The sequence below is a fragment of the Elgaria multicarinata genome, chromosome 2, assembly GCF_023053635.1.
Source record: "Elgaria multicarinata webbii isolate HBS135686 ecotype San Diego chromosome 2, rElgMul1.1.pri, whole genome shotgun sequence".
Lineage (NCBI taxonomy): Eukaryota > Metazoa > Chordata > Lepidosauria > Squamata > Anguidae > Elgaria > Elgaria multicarinata.
The window spans coordinates 32,066,071-32,082,889 of NC_086172.1; the positions used below are offsets into that span (position 1 = coordinate 32,066,071).

General features: G+C 43.9%; 1 protein-coding gene across 2 annotated transcripts in view; it reads left to right on the top strand.

The window, feature by feature from the left end:
* Positions 1 to 16,819, top strand: part of STAT1 (signal transducer and activator of transcription 1) — a 365,052-nt gene that overhangs the window by 318,951 nt on the left and 29,282 nt on the right. The window contains exons 1-7 of one of the 2 annotated variants that reach the window (XM_063116244.1): positions 212 to 292; positions 6,922 to 7,050; positions 8,803 to 8,947; positions 10,758 to 10,856; positions 11,700 to 11,789; positions 12,791 to 12,869; positions 14,535 to 14,626. In XM_063116244.1, the coding sequence (XP_062972314.1) occupies positions 6,923 to 7,050; positions 8,803 to 8,947; positions 10,758 to 10,856; positions 11,700 to 11,789; positions 12,791 to 12,869; positions 14,535 to 14,626 (633 nt within the window). In that variant the 5' untranslated portion in view covers positions 212 to 292; position 6,922. Of the gene's footprint in view, positions 1 to 211; positions 293 to 6,921; positions 7,051 to 8,802; positions 8,948 to 10,757; positions 10,857 to 11,699; positions 11,790 to 12,790; positions 12,870 to 14,534; positions 14,627 to 16,819 lie in introns of those variants that run through there. The other variant, XM_063116245.1, reaches the window with a different exon arrangement.

Sequence of the window (16,819 nt, forward strand, 5' to 3'; positions counted from 1 at the left end):
CACAACCGATCAGCCTCCCAATTACACGGCTACTTTCCTAAATCCCCATTCTGTGCTTTGTGGAAAGGAGCTGGGCATACTTGGACCAAGAGGAGGGAGGTGGGCGCGATCGTGGTAACAGCCGCATTCTTCTTCTGATTGGCTGTGGACCGAAAGCAGCCTTCCGCTGATTGGTAGCGTGCCGGCCGTGGCTTGTTATTTCCCGGTCAGAAGTACTTTCTGTTTCACAGAGTCGGGGAAGAAAAAGCCAGACGTCTCAGCCGGCTGGTGCGATCGTGGTAGGAAGCGCGAGGTAAATGTGTACGGGGGTAGGTGCAGGCGGAGTGGCAACGGCGTTTGCCCAAGAAGCGAATTGCACAAAGATCTGGGGGTTTCCAATACGCCATTTGTGTGACATGAGAAGGGCCTTTTAAGGTGTAAATCCTATGTGTAGTTAGGGGGGAAAAGTCCTACAACTCCCAGCATGCTCCAGCTAGCTGTGCTGGCTGGGGTATGCTGGGAGTTGTAGGACTTTTTCTGTTTAAACACGCATAGGATTGCGTCTTTGCACAATTAAAAACTCACCCGTTTTTATGGCTAACTATGCAAGAGGGCTGTAGTCGGTAGTAAATTCCTCTTCCGTCGCGAATCGGGGTACAGCAAGAACAGGGCTGTAGGAAAAAGGGAAGAGTGTGGGATGGTGTTTCTTTTTTTGGCTAGGTACTGATGGTCGGGTCTGGCACCGGATCGCCCTGCAGGGATCATGGTTACGCCGGAATAAGTCTTCCTGTGTTTACGTGCGTTGTATGGAGAGGCCACGGAGTATAAAGTCAATAAGGCTGTAGTCCTATTTATACTTAGGCGAGAACTAATCCCGTTTGGGTGTTTTGCAAGCTTTTAGGTTCCATGAATGAGGGTAGAACTGACCGGGTAGATGAGACCTCCCTGCGCCTCCCGTGGCAAAAGGAGAAAGTCACTATTAAGACACTTAAGCGCAGTCTTCTCCAACCTGATGCCCTCCAGATGTGTTGGACTACAGCTCCCATGCTGGCTGGGGGATGCCGGGAGTTGTATCCAACACATCTGGAGGGCATTAGGTTAACCTGCATCTTTTTCTGTACCAAGTGCTTATTGAAGGAATGAACACCCATGCTTTTTTATAGTGGTGCTGTCGGAACATTTATATTGTTGTTGAGTGTTTTCTTTTACTCTGTGTGTATATTGTATTTGTCCTTACTTGAAAATCAATAAAAATAGTATTTTTTTAAAAAAAAGATTTGTTTGGGGATTGCTGGGATTTGTCCAATTCATAGTTTACTCTAGGACTATTAAAACGTGTGCTGAGCACGATCCTGGCCCACGGTAAGCATGATTAAGTTCCCCTAATTTCTTGCCAGCTGAAACCAGTAGCATGTAAAATTGTCTAGCTTGGGGGGTTGAGTCGTGCTTCTTCTTGCCCGTTACTAAATTAACATAAGCATGAAGAGTGAGAGCATTGTTGAATTTGTTCAGGCATATCTTGATGGGGATTTTTTTTAGGATTAACTCATAGGATAAATTTGATCTGTAGTTAAATTCGTCAACACTCATTTACTATTGTTAATGAACTTATAAAATGAAAAAAAAATCATAACTACCAGATCACCCCAATCTTCCATACTTCCTTACAGTTCTTCCACCTTCTCCCTATTGTAAATATGATCAATTTGCGTAGTTTATATAGATTGAAAAATTCTGTGGGTTTTTTGGCATAAAATTCTTGTTCCGTATTCTTCCCCCCCCCCTTTCTTTTTTTTTAAGCATGGCTAGGCTTGGTTAGTTGACAGATGCATCATTTTATGACAGAGCAGCCTTGCAAATAAGAACTCAAATAGTAATGGTTTTTGCTAGCCTGCGAAGATGCTAGTAGTCTGTGTTTACATGTTTTCTTTGGAGGCGCTTCCTTCTTGACGGCGACCTAGAAGCAGGCTGTCACTCCCTGTAGGCTATTTATTTATTAAATTTATGAGTCGTCCTATAGTCAAAGCTCTCAGGGCGACATACCATCGAAGCAAAAAGAATCCAACCAACTATAGACGTTAATAATAGAACACATTAAAGAGTATTACTTTAAAAGCAGCAGTAAATGCTGCTTTTAACAAAAACAAGAAGTGCTTTCTACCAAGGAGCCAGAAGAGGAGGGGCAATTGCTCCATCCCTTTGTCTGCCGGTCCCCTCACTTCCCCGTATGGAATTTGCTGCTGCTTTGTTGGTCCCTGGCTGACAGCTGATTGTCCACTGTGTGAACAGAGTGCTGGACTAGATGGACCCTCGGTCTGATCCAGCAGGGCTCTTCTTAAATTCCTTTTAACCTTTGGTGATCAGGCGAGTTGCTAAATACAAGGCTTTAGCAGAGACCATTTCTCAGTCCCTCTGGTAGTTGAACCTTGTTCCTGCTTGTTGTTGTTTTTTGAAGGGGCAATTTTAAAAAATGCAAATTTCAAGAGACTGGTTTGAGAGAGAGAGAGAAAAGCATTGTAAGGCTGTGAGGTCCTTTCCCCATTAATCTTTATAATGAGCCAGTCGAGTAAATCTTTAACCTGGTGTTTGACTTATAGGCTTTATTCATTATAGGCTTCAACTGTTTTGCTCAGCAGTTGCCAAAATGAGGTTCCCCCTCCCTTTCTTTCGTATTGATATCAGTGGCTTAACTTACAAAGGCTTAGACATGTCTATCTTTTAAAACCAAAATGGCAAAGAGTCTGTGGCACCTTGAAGACTAATAGATTTATTGTGGCTTACCTTGAACTCTGAGCCAGTGTATCCATACTTCTTGCAGTGTTTGCTTTTAGACCAGAGATTGGCTGCATCCAGATGTAAGGCAAAATCAGGATTGGCTGCATTCGGATGTTTTATTAAACCATGGTTTAGCATTACAAGAGCAAGCCCTTTTGAGCCCTGGGTTTGTATTCTCCCACCTGTTGCTCTCCTCATCCAGTATTGCCATGAGGAGATCAGAAGCTTCCGTTTTTAAATAATGGCATGTTAGCATGCTGCCCTAACCCTTAACTGTGACTAGTTGAAACAAGCCATTCATAAACTGGTTTGATTTGGCTTGTTCCAACAAACAGTAATTAACATTGCCCCGGTTTTCCTTCGCACAGCCACATCAAAAGGGGAGGAAGGGGAAGTGACTAAGCTTCAGGCTTATTCTTGGTTTAGCATTATTCCTGAACATGGCGAGGAGTGATAGTAACCAGTGCTGTGGGTTTTCTGGAATGTTTAGAAATGCTGACTAAAATTTTAGCAAGCCCAAGAACTGTGCATGATATGCTGACAACCAGGTTGTTGGGGCATCTTCTGTTTCACCATCACAACCTACTAGTTCTGCTTCACATTGAGATATACCTGTATTTCAATCATCATCACTTTGAATTTGTATGTCGCTTTTCTGCACAAGGTGCCCAAACTGGCTCGCAACCCTACAGCAACACAAAAACATCATTGGCGTGCAGACAGGGGGTTCAGCAGGTTCAGCTGAACCCCCTAATATGCTGCCGCCATGTTTGCCCCGTCCCTGCCAAAATACCGGGGTTGTGGTTACTGGGAACGCAGCAACCACAACTCCAACTTACCGGGCCTAAATTTCCCCGGCAAGTGGTGGTGGCCATCTTGAATCTCGCCCGAACTCACGCGAGATCTCGGCAGCTGGCTGGGAACTCTGTGAGACCCAGCCAACAGCCGAAATCTCACTTGAGTTCGGGCGAGATTCAAGATGGCCGCCGCCACTCACGGGAGAAATTTAGGCCCTTGAGAGCAAGGTGAGGGGTTGGGGGCTGCGTGCAACAACGCAGCCTCCAGCACCCCACCCCCCAGCTCAGAAGAAGCAGAAGCAGCAGCAAGAAGAAGCACAAGAAGCAGCAAGAAGAAGCAAGCAGGAGGAGGAGAAGATAGAGGAGGAGGCAAGACTGAGGTTTGTGCGTGAGCGAGAACATGGGGGTGCATGGGGTCTTGGAGTGAATGCACATGTGCATGTATGTGTGTTTTTGGAGTGTGTGATGCTGAGTGTGTGTATGTGTGTGCTGACAGTGTGAGTGTATTGATGTCTGAATGGGATGCCTGGTTGTTTGACTGAATGAATGTATGTTTGTAGTGGGGGTGGCTGTAGTTTTCTGTGACTTGGGATGATTTGGAGACAGAAAAAGTCCTACAGCTCCCAGCATGTCCTAGCCAGCATGTTTACTTCTAAGTAGACATACATGGGGTTGCACAGGGCTCTTTTTAGGGTTAAGGTTAGAACTAGGTCCAAGAGAAGTCAGCTTGAGTTAGGGTGCAATCCTATAGACAGAAAAAGGCCTACAGCTCCCAGCATGTCCCAGCCAGCATGTTTACTTCTGAGTAGACATGCATGGAGTTGCACAGGGCTCTTTTCAGGGTTAAGGTTAGAACTAGGTCCAGGAGCTTGTGCTTTTGCAAAGTTAGGTTGAGTTAGGGTGCAGTCCTATAGACAGAAAAAGTCCTACAGCTCCCAGCATGTCCCAGCCAGCATAGATGGCTTGGACGTTCTGGAAGTTGTAGGACTTTTTTTCTGTCTGAACAGGCAGAGAATTGAGCCCAAGGATGGTAACAATATATCATAGAATCATAGAATGGCAGAGTTGGAAGGGGCCTACAAGGCCATCGAGTCGAACCCCCTGCTCAATGCAGGAATTCACCCTAAAGCATCCCCCACAGATACTTGTCCAGCTGCCTCTTGAAGGCCTTTAGTGTGGGAGAGCCCACAACCTTCCTAGGTAACTGGTTCTACTGTCATACTGCTCTAACAGTCAGGAGGTTTTTCCTGATGTCCAGCTGGAATCTGACTTCCTGTAACTTGAGCCCATTATTCCGTGTCCTGCACTCTGGGAGGATCGAGAAGAGATCCTGGCCCTCCTGTGTGTGTCAATCTTTCAAGTATTTAAGGAGTGTTATCATGTCTCCCCTCAGGCTTTTCCTCAAGGCTAAACATTACCTCTGTTTCCTTTCCGCTCCGGGACACTCATACCTCTCCTGTCTGCACCCTTTCTCCCTCTTCTACCCCACACATAGGGGCATTTCTCTCTCTTCTTTCCCCAGGGCTCCGCCTACGCCAATCCTCTTCTTCTGCCCTTATTTTATTCAGAGTATTTTTATTTAGAGTATTTTTATCTCGCACCTCATCCTAAAAGTCTCCCGGAGCGGCTTACAATTGATCAGTAAAGAAGACGGATGTGCCCTTGTGACGGTTTCCCATCCTCTCTTTTCTCCTTCATCTCCTGTCTTCTGCCAATAGCCCCTTCGCGGCCTTCCAGAGATGCCCCTAGTTCCAGATCTCCTACACTCCCCCAAGTTTTCCAAAACTTGCCAGCCAGCCCTCTCTTACGCTAGGCTCGCAGCCACCCCTCGTCCTCACTATATTCACCCCAGAAGTCTCTCTCCTGGACCTCATTCCAAATTCTTTGCTCAGCAGCACACAGGGCAATCTTTTAAAATCATTATTAGGGCATTTGATGTATGGTGTATTCTCTGTATGATGCTGGAACTTAAGATGACACTCATTGTTGTTAATGTGATAGAAACTGTTTTAAATGTGAATCTGTTTTAGTAAGTTTGGATTAGGTCATTATCTGATTAAATTTAAAGATGGTGAAAATTGACTGTATCTTTATATATGCATGGTTATCACTACAGTAAAAAAATAGTATTCAGAGTCTCCATTTTAAAATGTGTATTTTTAAAGTACAGATTACTTGTTAATTAAAAAAAATACAGTTTACTTCAGTTTTCGTTTATTTTGTTTGTTTGATGAATGAAAAAAAGTCCTTTATTACTGTATATTTAATCAATGTTTACCTTAAAAAAAAAATCCCTGGCTGAACCCCCTAATGAAATGTGCTGCGCACGCCTATGAAAAACATGTATCTTTACTATAACCATCCAAACAATGACATATATGTATCCTCTCACATTCTTGCTAATCACCTGAAAAACATCAGCTACAACATTGAAACTGCCAAGCTTCTCTAACATTGTATTTGCAATTAACATGCATTATTGCTGACAAACTTATGAAATTCATTCTTATGGTTTTTCTTTTTAATACTTTACTACTTTGAATTTAGCTCACAGCAAAGTGGTCTTTAAGGAGAGGGTCTGAAGTGTTTCTATTCAAATGGATCTCTGTGCAGTCTCAAGTAATAAGATAGTACCTTGGTTTGCAGAGACAACGCTTAAATTTGAATGTGAATGCTACCTGACTCTAATTTCTAACCCTCGTCTTAGATCAGCCCTTGCACGATTAAAGATGCAACAAATGAAAACAGCAGTGCTAGAAGGGCGTTTTAATAAAATTCCTTAGTGGCAAAGTGGAGGATCTGCCTCATTATTTGTTCTACTGGCCTATGATTCGTTCTAAATATTTAGACTGTTTTTTTGAGAATAAGTTCAGCTGGTCCGATTCAGAAAGAATATACTTTTTGTTTACATGCAATAACAAGACTGTCATATTGGCACTGGCCAACTTTGCTCTTACAGCCCAAATGTACAGAGCAAAATTTCTGACCTTGCAGGTATGAATTGTTTTAGCATTGTTTTTATTATGCTTGTTGTAACCATTGGTTGAAACAATAAAGCTTTATTACTACTGCTACTTATGAAACAAAAAAATTCTACAGAAAAATAAAGCTCGGTTAAATTTTCCATTTTGGAAAATGTTCCGTCCCACACTAGTGTTGAGCTGTTTAAACCTCAATAGTAAACCATAGTTATCATTAACCAAAGGGAGGGAAAATTTGGAGGTGGGAAGGAGAATATAGCAAAGGGGGGGGAAGTGAGGTGCTCCTAATGAACGTGACTCTTGAACCAGGCCAAAAACTTTGTTGTGTGCATGGCAGATAGTACAAGGTGTGTGTTCTTACTATAACCTTACGCATTTTGATTGCACAGGATGAGTCAGTGGTATAGACTACAGCAGCTGGAGTCCAGATACCTGGAACAAGTGCACCAGCTCTATGATGACAGCTTTCCTATGGAGATCAGACAGTATCTGGCACAGTGGCTGGAAAGCCAAGACTGGTGAGAGGCTATCTTGTGTAAGGGGATAAGCTTGTGGGGCTTTAAAAAGCGTAGAATGTTGCTGATTGTGCTTGCTTGGGCAAGAAGTCCCATTTATTTCACGTTGCTGTGTAAGGTCTAGATTGGCAACGCAAGTCAGCCAAAATACTGAGATGTAAGGAAATTGAAAGCAACATTCTTTGTGTCATTGGGATTGTTCAGACATGGGTTAGTGTCTCATCATCATAAATTTATTTCTTACCCGCCTCTCCGTTTGGATCAAGGCAGGGAACAAGAGTAAGTATAAAATACATAAAATACTGATTAAAAACATAGTATATATTGATGCTTTTGAACTGTGGTGTTGGAGGAAAATTCTGAGAGTGCCGTGGACTGCAAGAAGATCAAACCAGTCCATACTCCAGGAAATAAAGCCAGACTGCTCACTTGAGGGAATGGTATTAAAGGCAAAACTGAAGTACTTTGGCCACATAATGAGAAGACAGGATACCCTGGAGAAGAGGCTGATGCTAGGGAAAGTGGAAGGCAAAAGGAAGAGGGGCCGACCAAGGGCAAGATGGATGGATGATATTCTGGAGGTGACAGACTTGACCTTGGGGAAGCTGGGGGTGGCGACAGCCGACAGAAAGCTCTGGCGTGGGCTGGTCCATGAAGTCACGAAGAGTCGGAAACGACTGAACGAATAAACAACAACAACATATATTGTTAAAACATCCTAAAAGCATACATCTGAATGTCTGCAGGGTGGCTTGTTAACCACCCTGAACAACCCAGCAACAAACCATGGGTTCTCAAGGTGGCTTGTTTAAGAAAATAACAACCCACATTCAGCTGCTGAGTGTGGAGTAGAGTGTTGTTTGAACAGCTTCATTTTGTCGGGCTGTACATCATCAAGTAAGTGCAGTTCCACTTGCACAGCAATATAATTCCTGGTGTTGCTACGTTGCCACCAGCCAATTGAGCAGATAGTGCTGGTGAGGCAGCCTGTGTAACCTGTACCTATAAACTGTGACCTCCCTCTGCTAGATATACTGCGTCTTGAGGGGGTACTGGGATTGTGGCTGCCATCCTAAGCAGACATTGGCCCCGTTCACGTGATAACAGGGGGAAGAAGGGTAAATTATCTACAGAGTGAGGCAGGGAAGGAAAACCATGAAGCCCACGCCCATCACACAACCACTACCCCGTGGAGCACCATGGTTGACTTACCCCTCTGTGCTCCATGGATAACTTCGCAATCTCCCGCCACTGTGCCCATGCATCCCAGAGGATGCCACAGTGTGAATTGGGTCACGGCAGCTGCCTCCACCATCCAGTGGGCTGTGCAACCTTAGAAGAAGTCTGTACTAGGAAGAGCATCACTGGAAGTGGTGTTGCTCTTGCCCACAGACTCTATGGTCACCACCATTTTTTATTTTTTCGCTGGAACGATGGCAAAACCACACAGAGTTCCTGTCAGACGACATAGAAGCCACTGTTGATGCCCGCTAACCCTGTTCCAACAGGTGGGTAGTGAGCATGGTTAGATCGCCCATCGTGGAGAAAAGCACATGACACGGTAACCCACCATGGATCGTGTTTTTGAGCGATCTGTGGTGGGTTAGTGTGTCGTCTGGAAAGGCCCATTTTCTAAAGGGTGGAAGAAAACGCTCAGAGCATTGCAAGAAGGTTAGTAAAAGAGAAAATGGCTGAGACACAGTGGAAGTGAAAATGGAGGAGAAAGGGATCTTCAAATGCTTTATTATATCCTAGGGATCACGCTGCCAGTGACGTTTCCCTGGCGACCTTGCTGTACCAGAACCTTCTGTCACAGCTGGATGACCAATACAGCCGCTTTACACAGGAGAACAACTTCTTACTGCAGCACAATATCAGGAAAAGTAAACGTAACTTACAGGTATATGTTGGTGAATGAGAGCTTTTTTTTAATTGATCTTAATAAAAGTTCTAAAAACTGGTTTTGGAAACATGTCTTGATGTTAAATAAATTTGCCCTCTTGTTCAGGGCTTCCCTTTTCAATTCCTTGCTACGCATAATTGAAAATTTCACACGTAATAAAATCTTACCTTAGTCAGTGCTTCTTTGTATTTCCATTTTGGTTGGATGTATTCCCCCTTCACCCCTGGATGCAGAATGAATGTTAACAGTCGCTCCAGGGTGGATATCTGTGTGTGTTTCATGGTCCTGTAAGGGGTTCCCTGTTTTCAGATCATTGATGGCAGATTTCTTCTTGATGCTTAATCCTTATTGGCCCACAGTCTCTTCCTGTGAGGACTAGTCATGTGGTTTTGGATACCAGCCGATATGCTGTGGGGAAAATGGCGAGGAAACCTTATGCATATTGGCTCTCAGCCTGCAACAAACTGGCCTTCTGTAGGATGTTGGATGCTTGTGATCTGGCTGCAGAAACTCAAAAAGTGATATTAGCTTAAAATTTTCTTCTTAATCGTTGAATCCACAGATGAGCAAGTCATTTTTTTCTAGTCCCTGCAAAAAATCTAAAAGAGGTTTCCATTCAGTCAAAAGATAAAAGAAAGAGGAGAAATTTGTTTTTTATAATTATAGAGCATGAGAAGATATGGTTACATATTTTTGCTGTGGAGAAAATCGGAAGTCTATCTTAACTTTGTATGTTTTTTATGTGTTTTGTGTTTTTTATTTCTTCGTATGTTTCTCTCTCTTTTTTGTTTCTCTTTTGTACTGTGTGTTTGTAAGTTGGATGTGATTTAAAATAATCAAAATTTATATTCCTAAAAAACTGATATTAGCATGCATGCACACACATACACAGGCTTTTCCCTGGGCTATGTGTGCCCAGGTAGCTGTGCAAACAAGCTCTATCTCTCTGCTTCTTTTAAGTCCCATTGCTCTAAGGCAGGAGTGGGCAGAAGTTAGATCTCCAGTTGTTTTGTCTTTCAACTCCTAGAACCCCCTGCCAGTGGTCTGGAATGTTGGGAGTTGAAGTCCAAAACATTAGGAAATCTACTTTCTGCCCACCCCTGTTCTAAGGCATAAGACTTGAGTACTGAGCATCTTTCTGCTTTTTTAAAATCCTCTATGACTGGTGTAGGCAACATGTAGGCAAAACAGCTGGAGAACCACAACTCCCACCAGCCCTAGCCAGCACATCCAGTGGTGGTGGATTATGGGAGTTAGGCAAAACAGCTGGAGGGCCACCAGTTGCCCACCGCAGCTCTATGACGTTGCTGAAAGGTTTGGTGCTTGAGAATCTGCTAGCCCAGGGATTGGAAAGTCTAGCGGTAGACCTGTAATACCACTGACATCATCTATTAGTAGATATATCGGAATATACTGGTAGATCTCTGGGTACTTTGCAGTGGTTTCTATATCCCAGTTGGGTAACAACTGGAGCAAAAAGACTTTTGCCTCCTCCCTCTAATTTAGACTGCTGAAATGAAGAAAACTGAGTGGAGATGGAGAGAGTCAGGAATGGGTTTGTGTACGAAAGGACTGCAGGCTCAGTTCCAATAATGAACACAAATTCTAGGAGTGCGCCACATGCTCAGAGGCACCTTGTTCCTTAATTCTACTCAATGTATGGCTGCCTTGAGCCACTATTTTGCACTTTACTGTGTTTGGTGCACCTCAAGGTTCTAGTAAAAACCCCAAAGTAGATCCCAGAAGCTTGACATCTGCCCACACCTCTCGTAGACTATACCGTTCTGTTCTTTTATGTTGCAATCAGACAACTTTTGAGGAAGACCCCATGTATATGGCCATGATGATCTCCAAGTGTCTGCATGAGGAAAGAAAAATCCTTGAAGTCGCCCAGAAAGCAGATCAGGTAATTTTTCTTCCCTCTCCTTTTGTCTCTGGACTGGGTGTTGCGTGGTCGAGCAATTTCCCATGAAGTTCTGCAGCTGCTTTCACATGGCACTGTTTATGGGCCGCTGCTTCAAACCTAACCAGAACCAGAAGGTTTGAACATATAAGAGTGATTCTGGCCCACTTGCATTGGCTGCCTATACATTTCCGAGCCAATTCAAGGTGCTGGTTTTAATCTATAAAGCCTTACACGGCTTGGGACCACAATACCTGACGGAACGCCTCTCCCAACATGAATTTACCCATACACTACGTGCAACATCTAAGGTCCTCCTCCGAGTGCCTACTCCAAGGGAAGCTCAGAGGATGGCAACAAGGGAGAGGGCCTTTTCAGTGGTGGCCCCCTGACTGTGGAATGATCTCCCCGATGAGGCTCGCCTGGCGCCAACATTGTCATCTTTTCAGCGCCAGGTCAAGATTTTTCTCCCAGGCAGTTAACAACATGTACTGAGCTTGTTTCTAACTGACGCCAAAATAGTTGTTTTAAAAGGATATTGTTGTTTTTATGCTTTTGATGGTTTTAAATTTTGTATATTTGTTATTAATGTTCACTGTTTTTAACTTTTGTAAACCGCCCAGAGAGCTTTGGTTTGGGGCGGTATATAAATGTAATAAGTAAATAAATATGTACAGTCTTGGGTTACTCTTTTCCCCTGATGTGAGCAGAGGGGCAAGCTGAAAGGAAGCCGGAAATGTTCATGCAAGCAGTCTCAGCTTCAGCGGGTTTTTTTTCCTTATCAGGAATGCAGTACCTTGACCTGCATCATTGTTTTGTGTTGTTTTTTCTCCTTTCAAATTCCAGATGCAAATGGGGAGCGTGCAAAATACCGCCATGCTGTGTAGGGTGAAGGAGCTGGATGACAAAGTCAAAAGTGTGAAGGACAACGTCATGGTGAGTAAAACGTTTGTGAACCGTCCAGAGAGCTTCGGCTATTGGGCGGTATAAAAATGTAATAAATAAAAATAAATAAAAAATAGCTTGTTGTTTTGTCGTGGATAAAAAGTCCTTCACAGTGTTTTGGGAAAATGTCTTGGGAAATGTGCTGAGATATGTAAGAGCTGAAGACATCCCTTTTCGTGGGGCCACATTGGGACAAGAGTAGGAATGGATGAACTCACCTCCGTCTGGTCCCTGCGGGCACTTGCCGAATCTCTGCTGTTGCACGCCTCCTCCCAGACCCCCTCCCCAAGCAGGTCTAGCAGCCTCCCATCCCTGTAGTGAGCTGCCATTTTGCGCAGAAATGGTGGCTTGGGGATTTCCATAAAAGTAACGTTGCACAAATGGCAGCCGTAAAGGGCCCATTTATGCAACATTACAGGTATGAATGCAACGGAGGCTGGGCGACCAGGTGCGGGAGAGTCCATTGGACTCCTGGACCCAGTGAGATGCTCGCTACATCCCTAGACAGGAGTCGGCCATTGATGAGCCACACACACACTGTGCTTCATCAGTGCTACTGTCAAAATTGCACGGTATGTTTTTTCACGTCTCCTACTGCTTATTTCCCTTGGGGACTTACCACCTTGTGGGAACAAATGCCACCACAAATTGTCACTGAAGTAGTTGCAATCCCATAACGTCTGGGGCTGCATATTGCCCACCCTTGGGTTAAGAGTGAAGAGACCTAGGTTCAAATCTCCACCTAGCCAGAAAATTTGTTTGGTGACTTCGAACCAGCCACTATCTTTCAGCCTGACTTGCCTCTTAGGGTAGTTGTAAGGATAAATTGCAGCAGGAGGAAGACCAGTGTGTGCCATGTGAGCTTCTTAGAGGATGGCTGCGCTGACACTGAAATGCAACGAATACATGAATACCATCTTTCTGAACCTGTAGTAATATATACCATTACCCAGTAAACAAACTTGAATGTCTAATTTCCCCCCCGCCCCCAGGAAATGGAGCAAATCATCAAAAATCTGGAGGATGCACAAGATGAATATGATTTCAAAAAAAAAACCTTGCACGTCAGAGGTGAGGAGTTCAGATGCATAGCAATTCTAATGAAATACTTGTAGCTCTTGTCAGAAATTGTGATTTGAGAGGTTTGTTTTGGTTCTGTCTTGGGTTTGAGTATGAAGGTCACATGCAGTTGAGTCCAGAAGGTAAAACGCCATTCTTCCTCAACCTAGTGCCCTCCAACTATGTTGGACTGCACATCTGGCTTGGAATTATGGGAGTTGTAGTCCCAACAAATCTGAAGGCTGTCAGATTGGGAAAGGCTGCACTACATAGAGCAGACTTCCATCCCTTTGGAGAAAAATTCAGAACCTAGTGCTTGTCTCTCCCTTCTGCAGTTCTCACTCACATTCCTCTAAGCAGCAGGAAAATAGAACTCTCCTTTTCTCCCCAGGGTGGGAGGTCACTGCAGGAGCCACACTACTGCTTTATAGTGGTATTGAAGTGCGCTGACAACAGTTGGAGCCCATTGACAAATACCATATACCGCTTTCATAGTGTTATATCCTGCTTGGTGTAGATGTGTCCTGGGCCCCAACACTTGTCAGTGCGCTTCAGTACCACTATAAAGCAGTAGTGTAGATCCTGCAGTGACCTTCAATGCCACTATAAAGCAGTAGTGTGGCTCCTGCCTTTTATATACCACTTTCATACTGCTTTCATAGTGGAATATCCTGCTTGGTGTAGATGAGCCCTCTGTTTTCCTTAGAAGCCAAACGTTGGAGGAGGTTAATTTGAAGTGGGAAGAATTGGCAGGTGTGGGAGGGGGGTTCTTAATGCTTTCTGCATCTGTTGATTCTTTCTTGTAAATATCTTGCCTGCACCACTATTTTAAATGATTTAAAATGGCAGTGTTGGAGGGTGTCCTGAATGAGGCTCCTATGTCTTGTCCCAGCGGATGACAGTTTGGGTAGAGTAGTGTGCTGAGATAAGAGTATGATTCCATCCTGAGTGTTTGCTTTGAACACTGCAGTAGGTAGCGTGGGTCTTTATAATTGTTTTGGGGAGAGCAGTGGGAAATTCCATTCACCAGGAAGTCAAGCTTAAAACCTTCCTCCATAATCCAGATTGGGGCGGGTGTGTTCCTGGTTTTGGTAGCGCTTCTGATTTGAAGATGGCAAATTTTCTGGGCAAGAAAATAACTTTCCTGTAGGGATATCTGTCACTGAGAATCCTGCTTCTCCTTTGGTTTGACAGAATTCTGTAGCATATACAACTAGCTTTGGATCTGGAAGCCGAGCTGCTGGCTGTTCCCCAAACTCAGGGAACCTTTTTGCGCATATTTTTTGGGGGAAGGTTCTGCAACTTGTGCAAATTCCTGAGCAAATTACAGCCAGATTTGTGCAATTTGCGCAAATTTGACCACAATGTGCACAAGTTCAGCTGCAATTTGTGCAAATTGCAGAATCTGCCCCTTCCTCAAATCCGCAAAGTGGCCCAACTCACTGCATATTGAGTTGGCCACCACAGTGGGAACCAAAATGAAGTCAGGGGCCCTAGGAAAACTCGTCCAACTCCACCCTCTCAAACAGATTTTTCTGACACCACTACTTCCTTGTTCTCCGCAGCATCGCCCAGGTGCTGAGGCGTTCTGCAATGCTTTTCTTTTTTAATATTCTGCATTCCTTTTAACCGCGCAAGATGTTTCTTACAAGATTTCTGGTGTGCTTTGTTTTTCAGAATGTGAAGCCAGTGGGTTCACCCGGGATGACATTAAGAAGGAAAAATTGCAGCTCCACACGATGTACCTACAACTTCACAACATGAGACAGGTACTGTTTTGGATTAGTTACAGAGAAGCATTATACATTTGTCTAAATGGTTGGTTTAGACAATTTTTAAATATAAAATTTTTATTTATTTATTTTTTATTTGTTAAAAATTGGCTCAGTGCAGGAGTCTTAACCTTTTTGGACCTGTGGACACATTTGGGAATTTGAGAAAATGCTATAGGCATCACCTCAAAATGGCTCCCATGGAGAATGTGGGCGGCTACATATTTGCTGCCGTGGGGGCCTGGCTAGTCAAAGAAGGTGGGAAGAAGAGAAATAGCAAGGCTTAGATGGTGGGGGGCAGGAGGGGGAAATGGAAAGAATCATAGAGTTGGAAAGGGCCTACAAGGCCATCGAGTCCAACCCCTTGCTCAATGTAGGAAAGAGTTGCTTCCTGGCCCACCAAATGTTCTGCTTTGCTTTGTCTCTTCACTCCCAGCTTCTAGCCTCACTGTTTCTCTCTCCAGCCATTTTCCTCGCTATTTCTCTCCCTTCCCTGTCCTCAGCTTTCTTTCTCTCCCTTCCTAGCCCCGCTCTTTCTCTCCCACCCTCCCCCTTTATCTTGCTGTTTCTCCCAACTCTCGGTCCCTAGCCTCCCTACTTTTCTCCCCTCCTAGTCTCTATCCCCTTTCTCTCCCCTGTGCCTTGCTTTCTCTTCCTGCCTGCTGAACAGCTGATCAGTGGCAGATTCAGGAATAGGAAGGAGACCCTGGCATCCTGACATTTTTCTCAGGGAGTGAAGAGCTGTGTGGGCACCGTTAGAGGTGCACACGGGCCCTGTATTGGGGGTCCCCTGGCTCTGGAGTACCATTTTCAAGTGGTATTCCAAAGAATCCTGAGTTTTCTCAGCAATAAAGGTATAGAAAACAGCAGACATGTTTTCCTCTAAAATAGCTTTCCAGCCACTCTTGATTGTCACTTTTGAGGTACAGATGCACGAGATGATCTAGCTCAGAGGTGGGCAACTTCAGGGACTCTGGCTAACTCACCCCTGATGCCGAATTTCAATGGTGGCAGCATCAAAACCAAATCAGTGGCCCAATTCTGGTGGCAAACTTTAAAGCTAAATTTGGGCTTTTTAGGCCACTGTCATGGTGTGCTGCCGAAATTTGGTGTTAAACTGCCAGTTGTTTAGCCACCGTAGTGGTAAAGGTGGTGGTGGCAGGGCCCATACTTGAGGCTAAGGGGGACTGAATGTGGCCAGTGGGCTGTAGGTTGCCCACACCTGCTCTAGGTCAAATTGTCCTCACGGTTTAGGCTGAGCAGCTCTCTATATCCACTGTGTATGTCTTGTTAATCTCCCTATAGGAACACAAGAAACCATCTTATACTGCGTTAGACCTTTGTCTACAAAGTACTGTCTAGTGCAACTTTGTCCAACTGGTGTCCATTCCGCCAGCTGCGTTGTGCTTCTAGAGATGTAATATTTCCAGGAATTTTGAAGCCATGGGAACAAAACAGATTTTTTCTGGGGGGTTTCAGAAAAAAAACAGAAATTTTCAGAAAAATTGAAATAATGCAAAATTAGCACTTTTTACAGATTGAAAGACACTTTGTTACTTTAGTATTATAAAATGTCATTATGTCCAAGTTGGAATGGTATAAAATTATTACATTTGGTATATTAAAAGTACAGTGTATTCAAACAATTATTACAAATTTAATTTACTTTTTTATTTTTTGGGGTAACGAATGGAGCTACATGCTCCTGAACTGTTAGGAACACCTGAACTGTAAGGAACCTCTTTGGTTCTGCCAGTTTATGAGGAGCAGGAAAAAAATCTATTTAAAACAACAACAACAGAAGAAACCACTATTAGTAACAAAGAAAATTATTTATGTTTCTGCTAGTCCTCCAGTGTCAAGACATAAAGCACCCATTCCCACAAAAAGAACTGAGAACAAAGGGGGAACCAAGATTCAATGAATATGCATGAAATTTAATCAGACACATTTTCTGACCTTTAGCTATCACTATTAGTTTCAGTCTCTGCTTCAAATGGCAGTGCCCCCTAGAGGCAGAAATGCATCTTGCTCTTGCATTTGAGAGTTGTAGTCTCAGTTTGCAACCCAGGACTTGCTTGTCCTTGGTGCACAGACATTGTAATAATCTGATACTGTGCAATTATTAGAAATCATTTGGAGAAGTAAATATCTGAACACCTTGTCTTAAACATTTTACTCATCATGCTA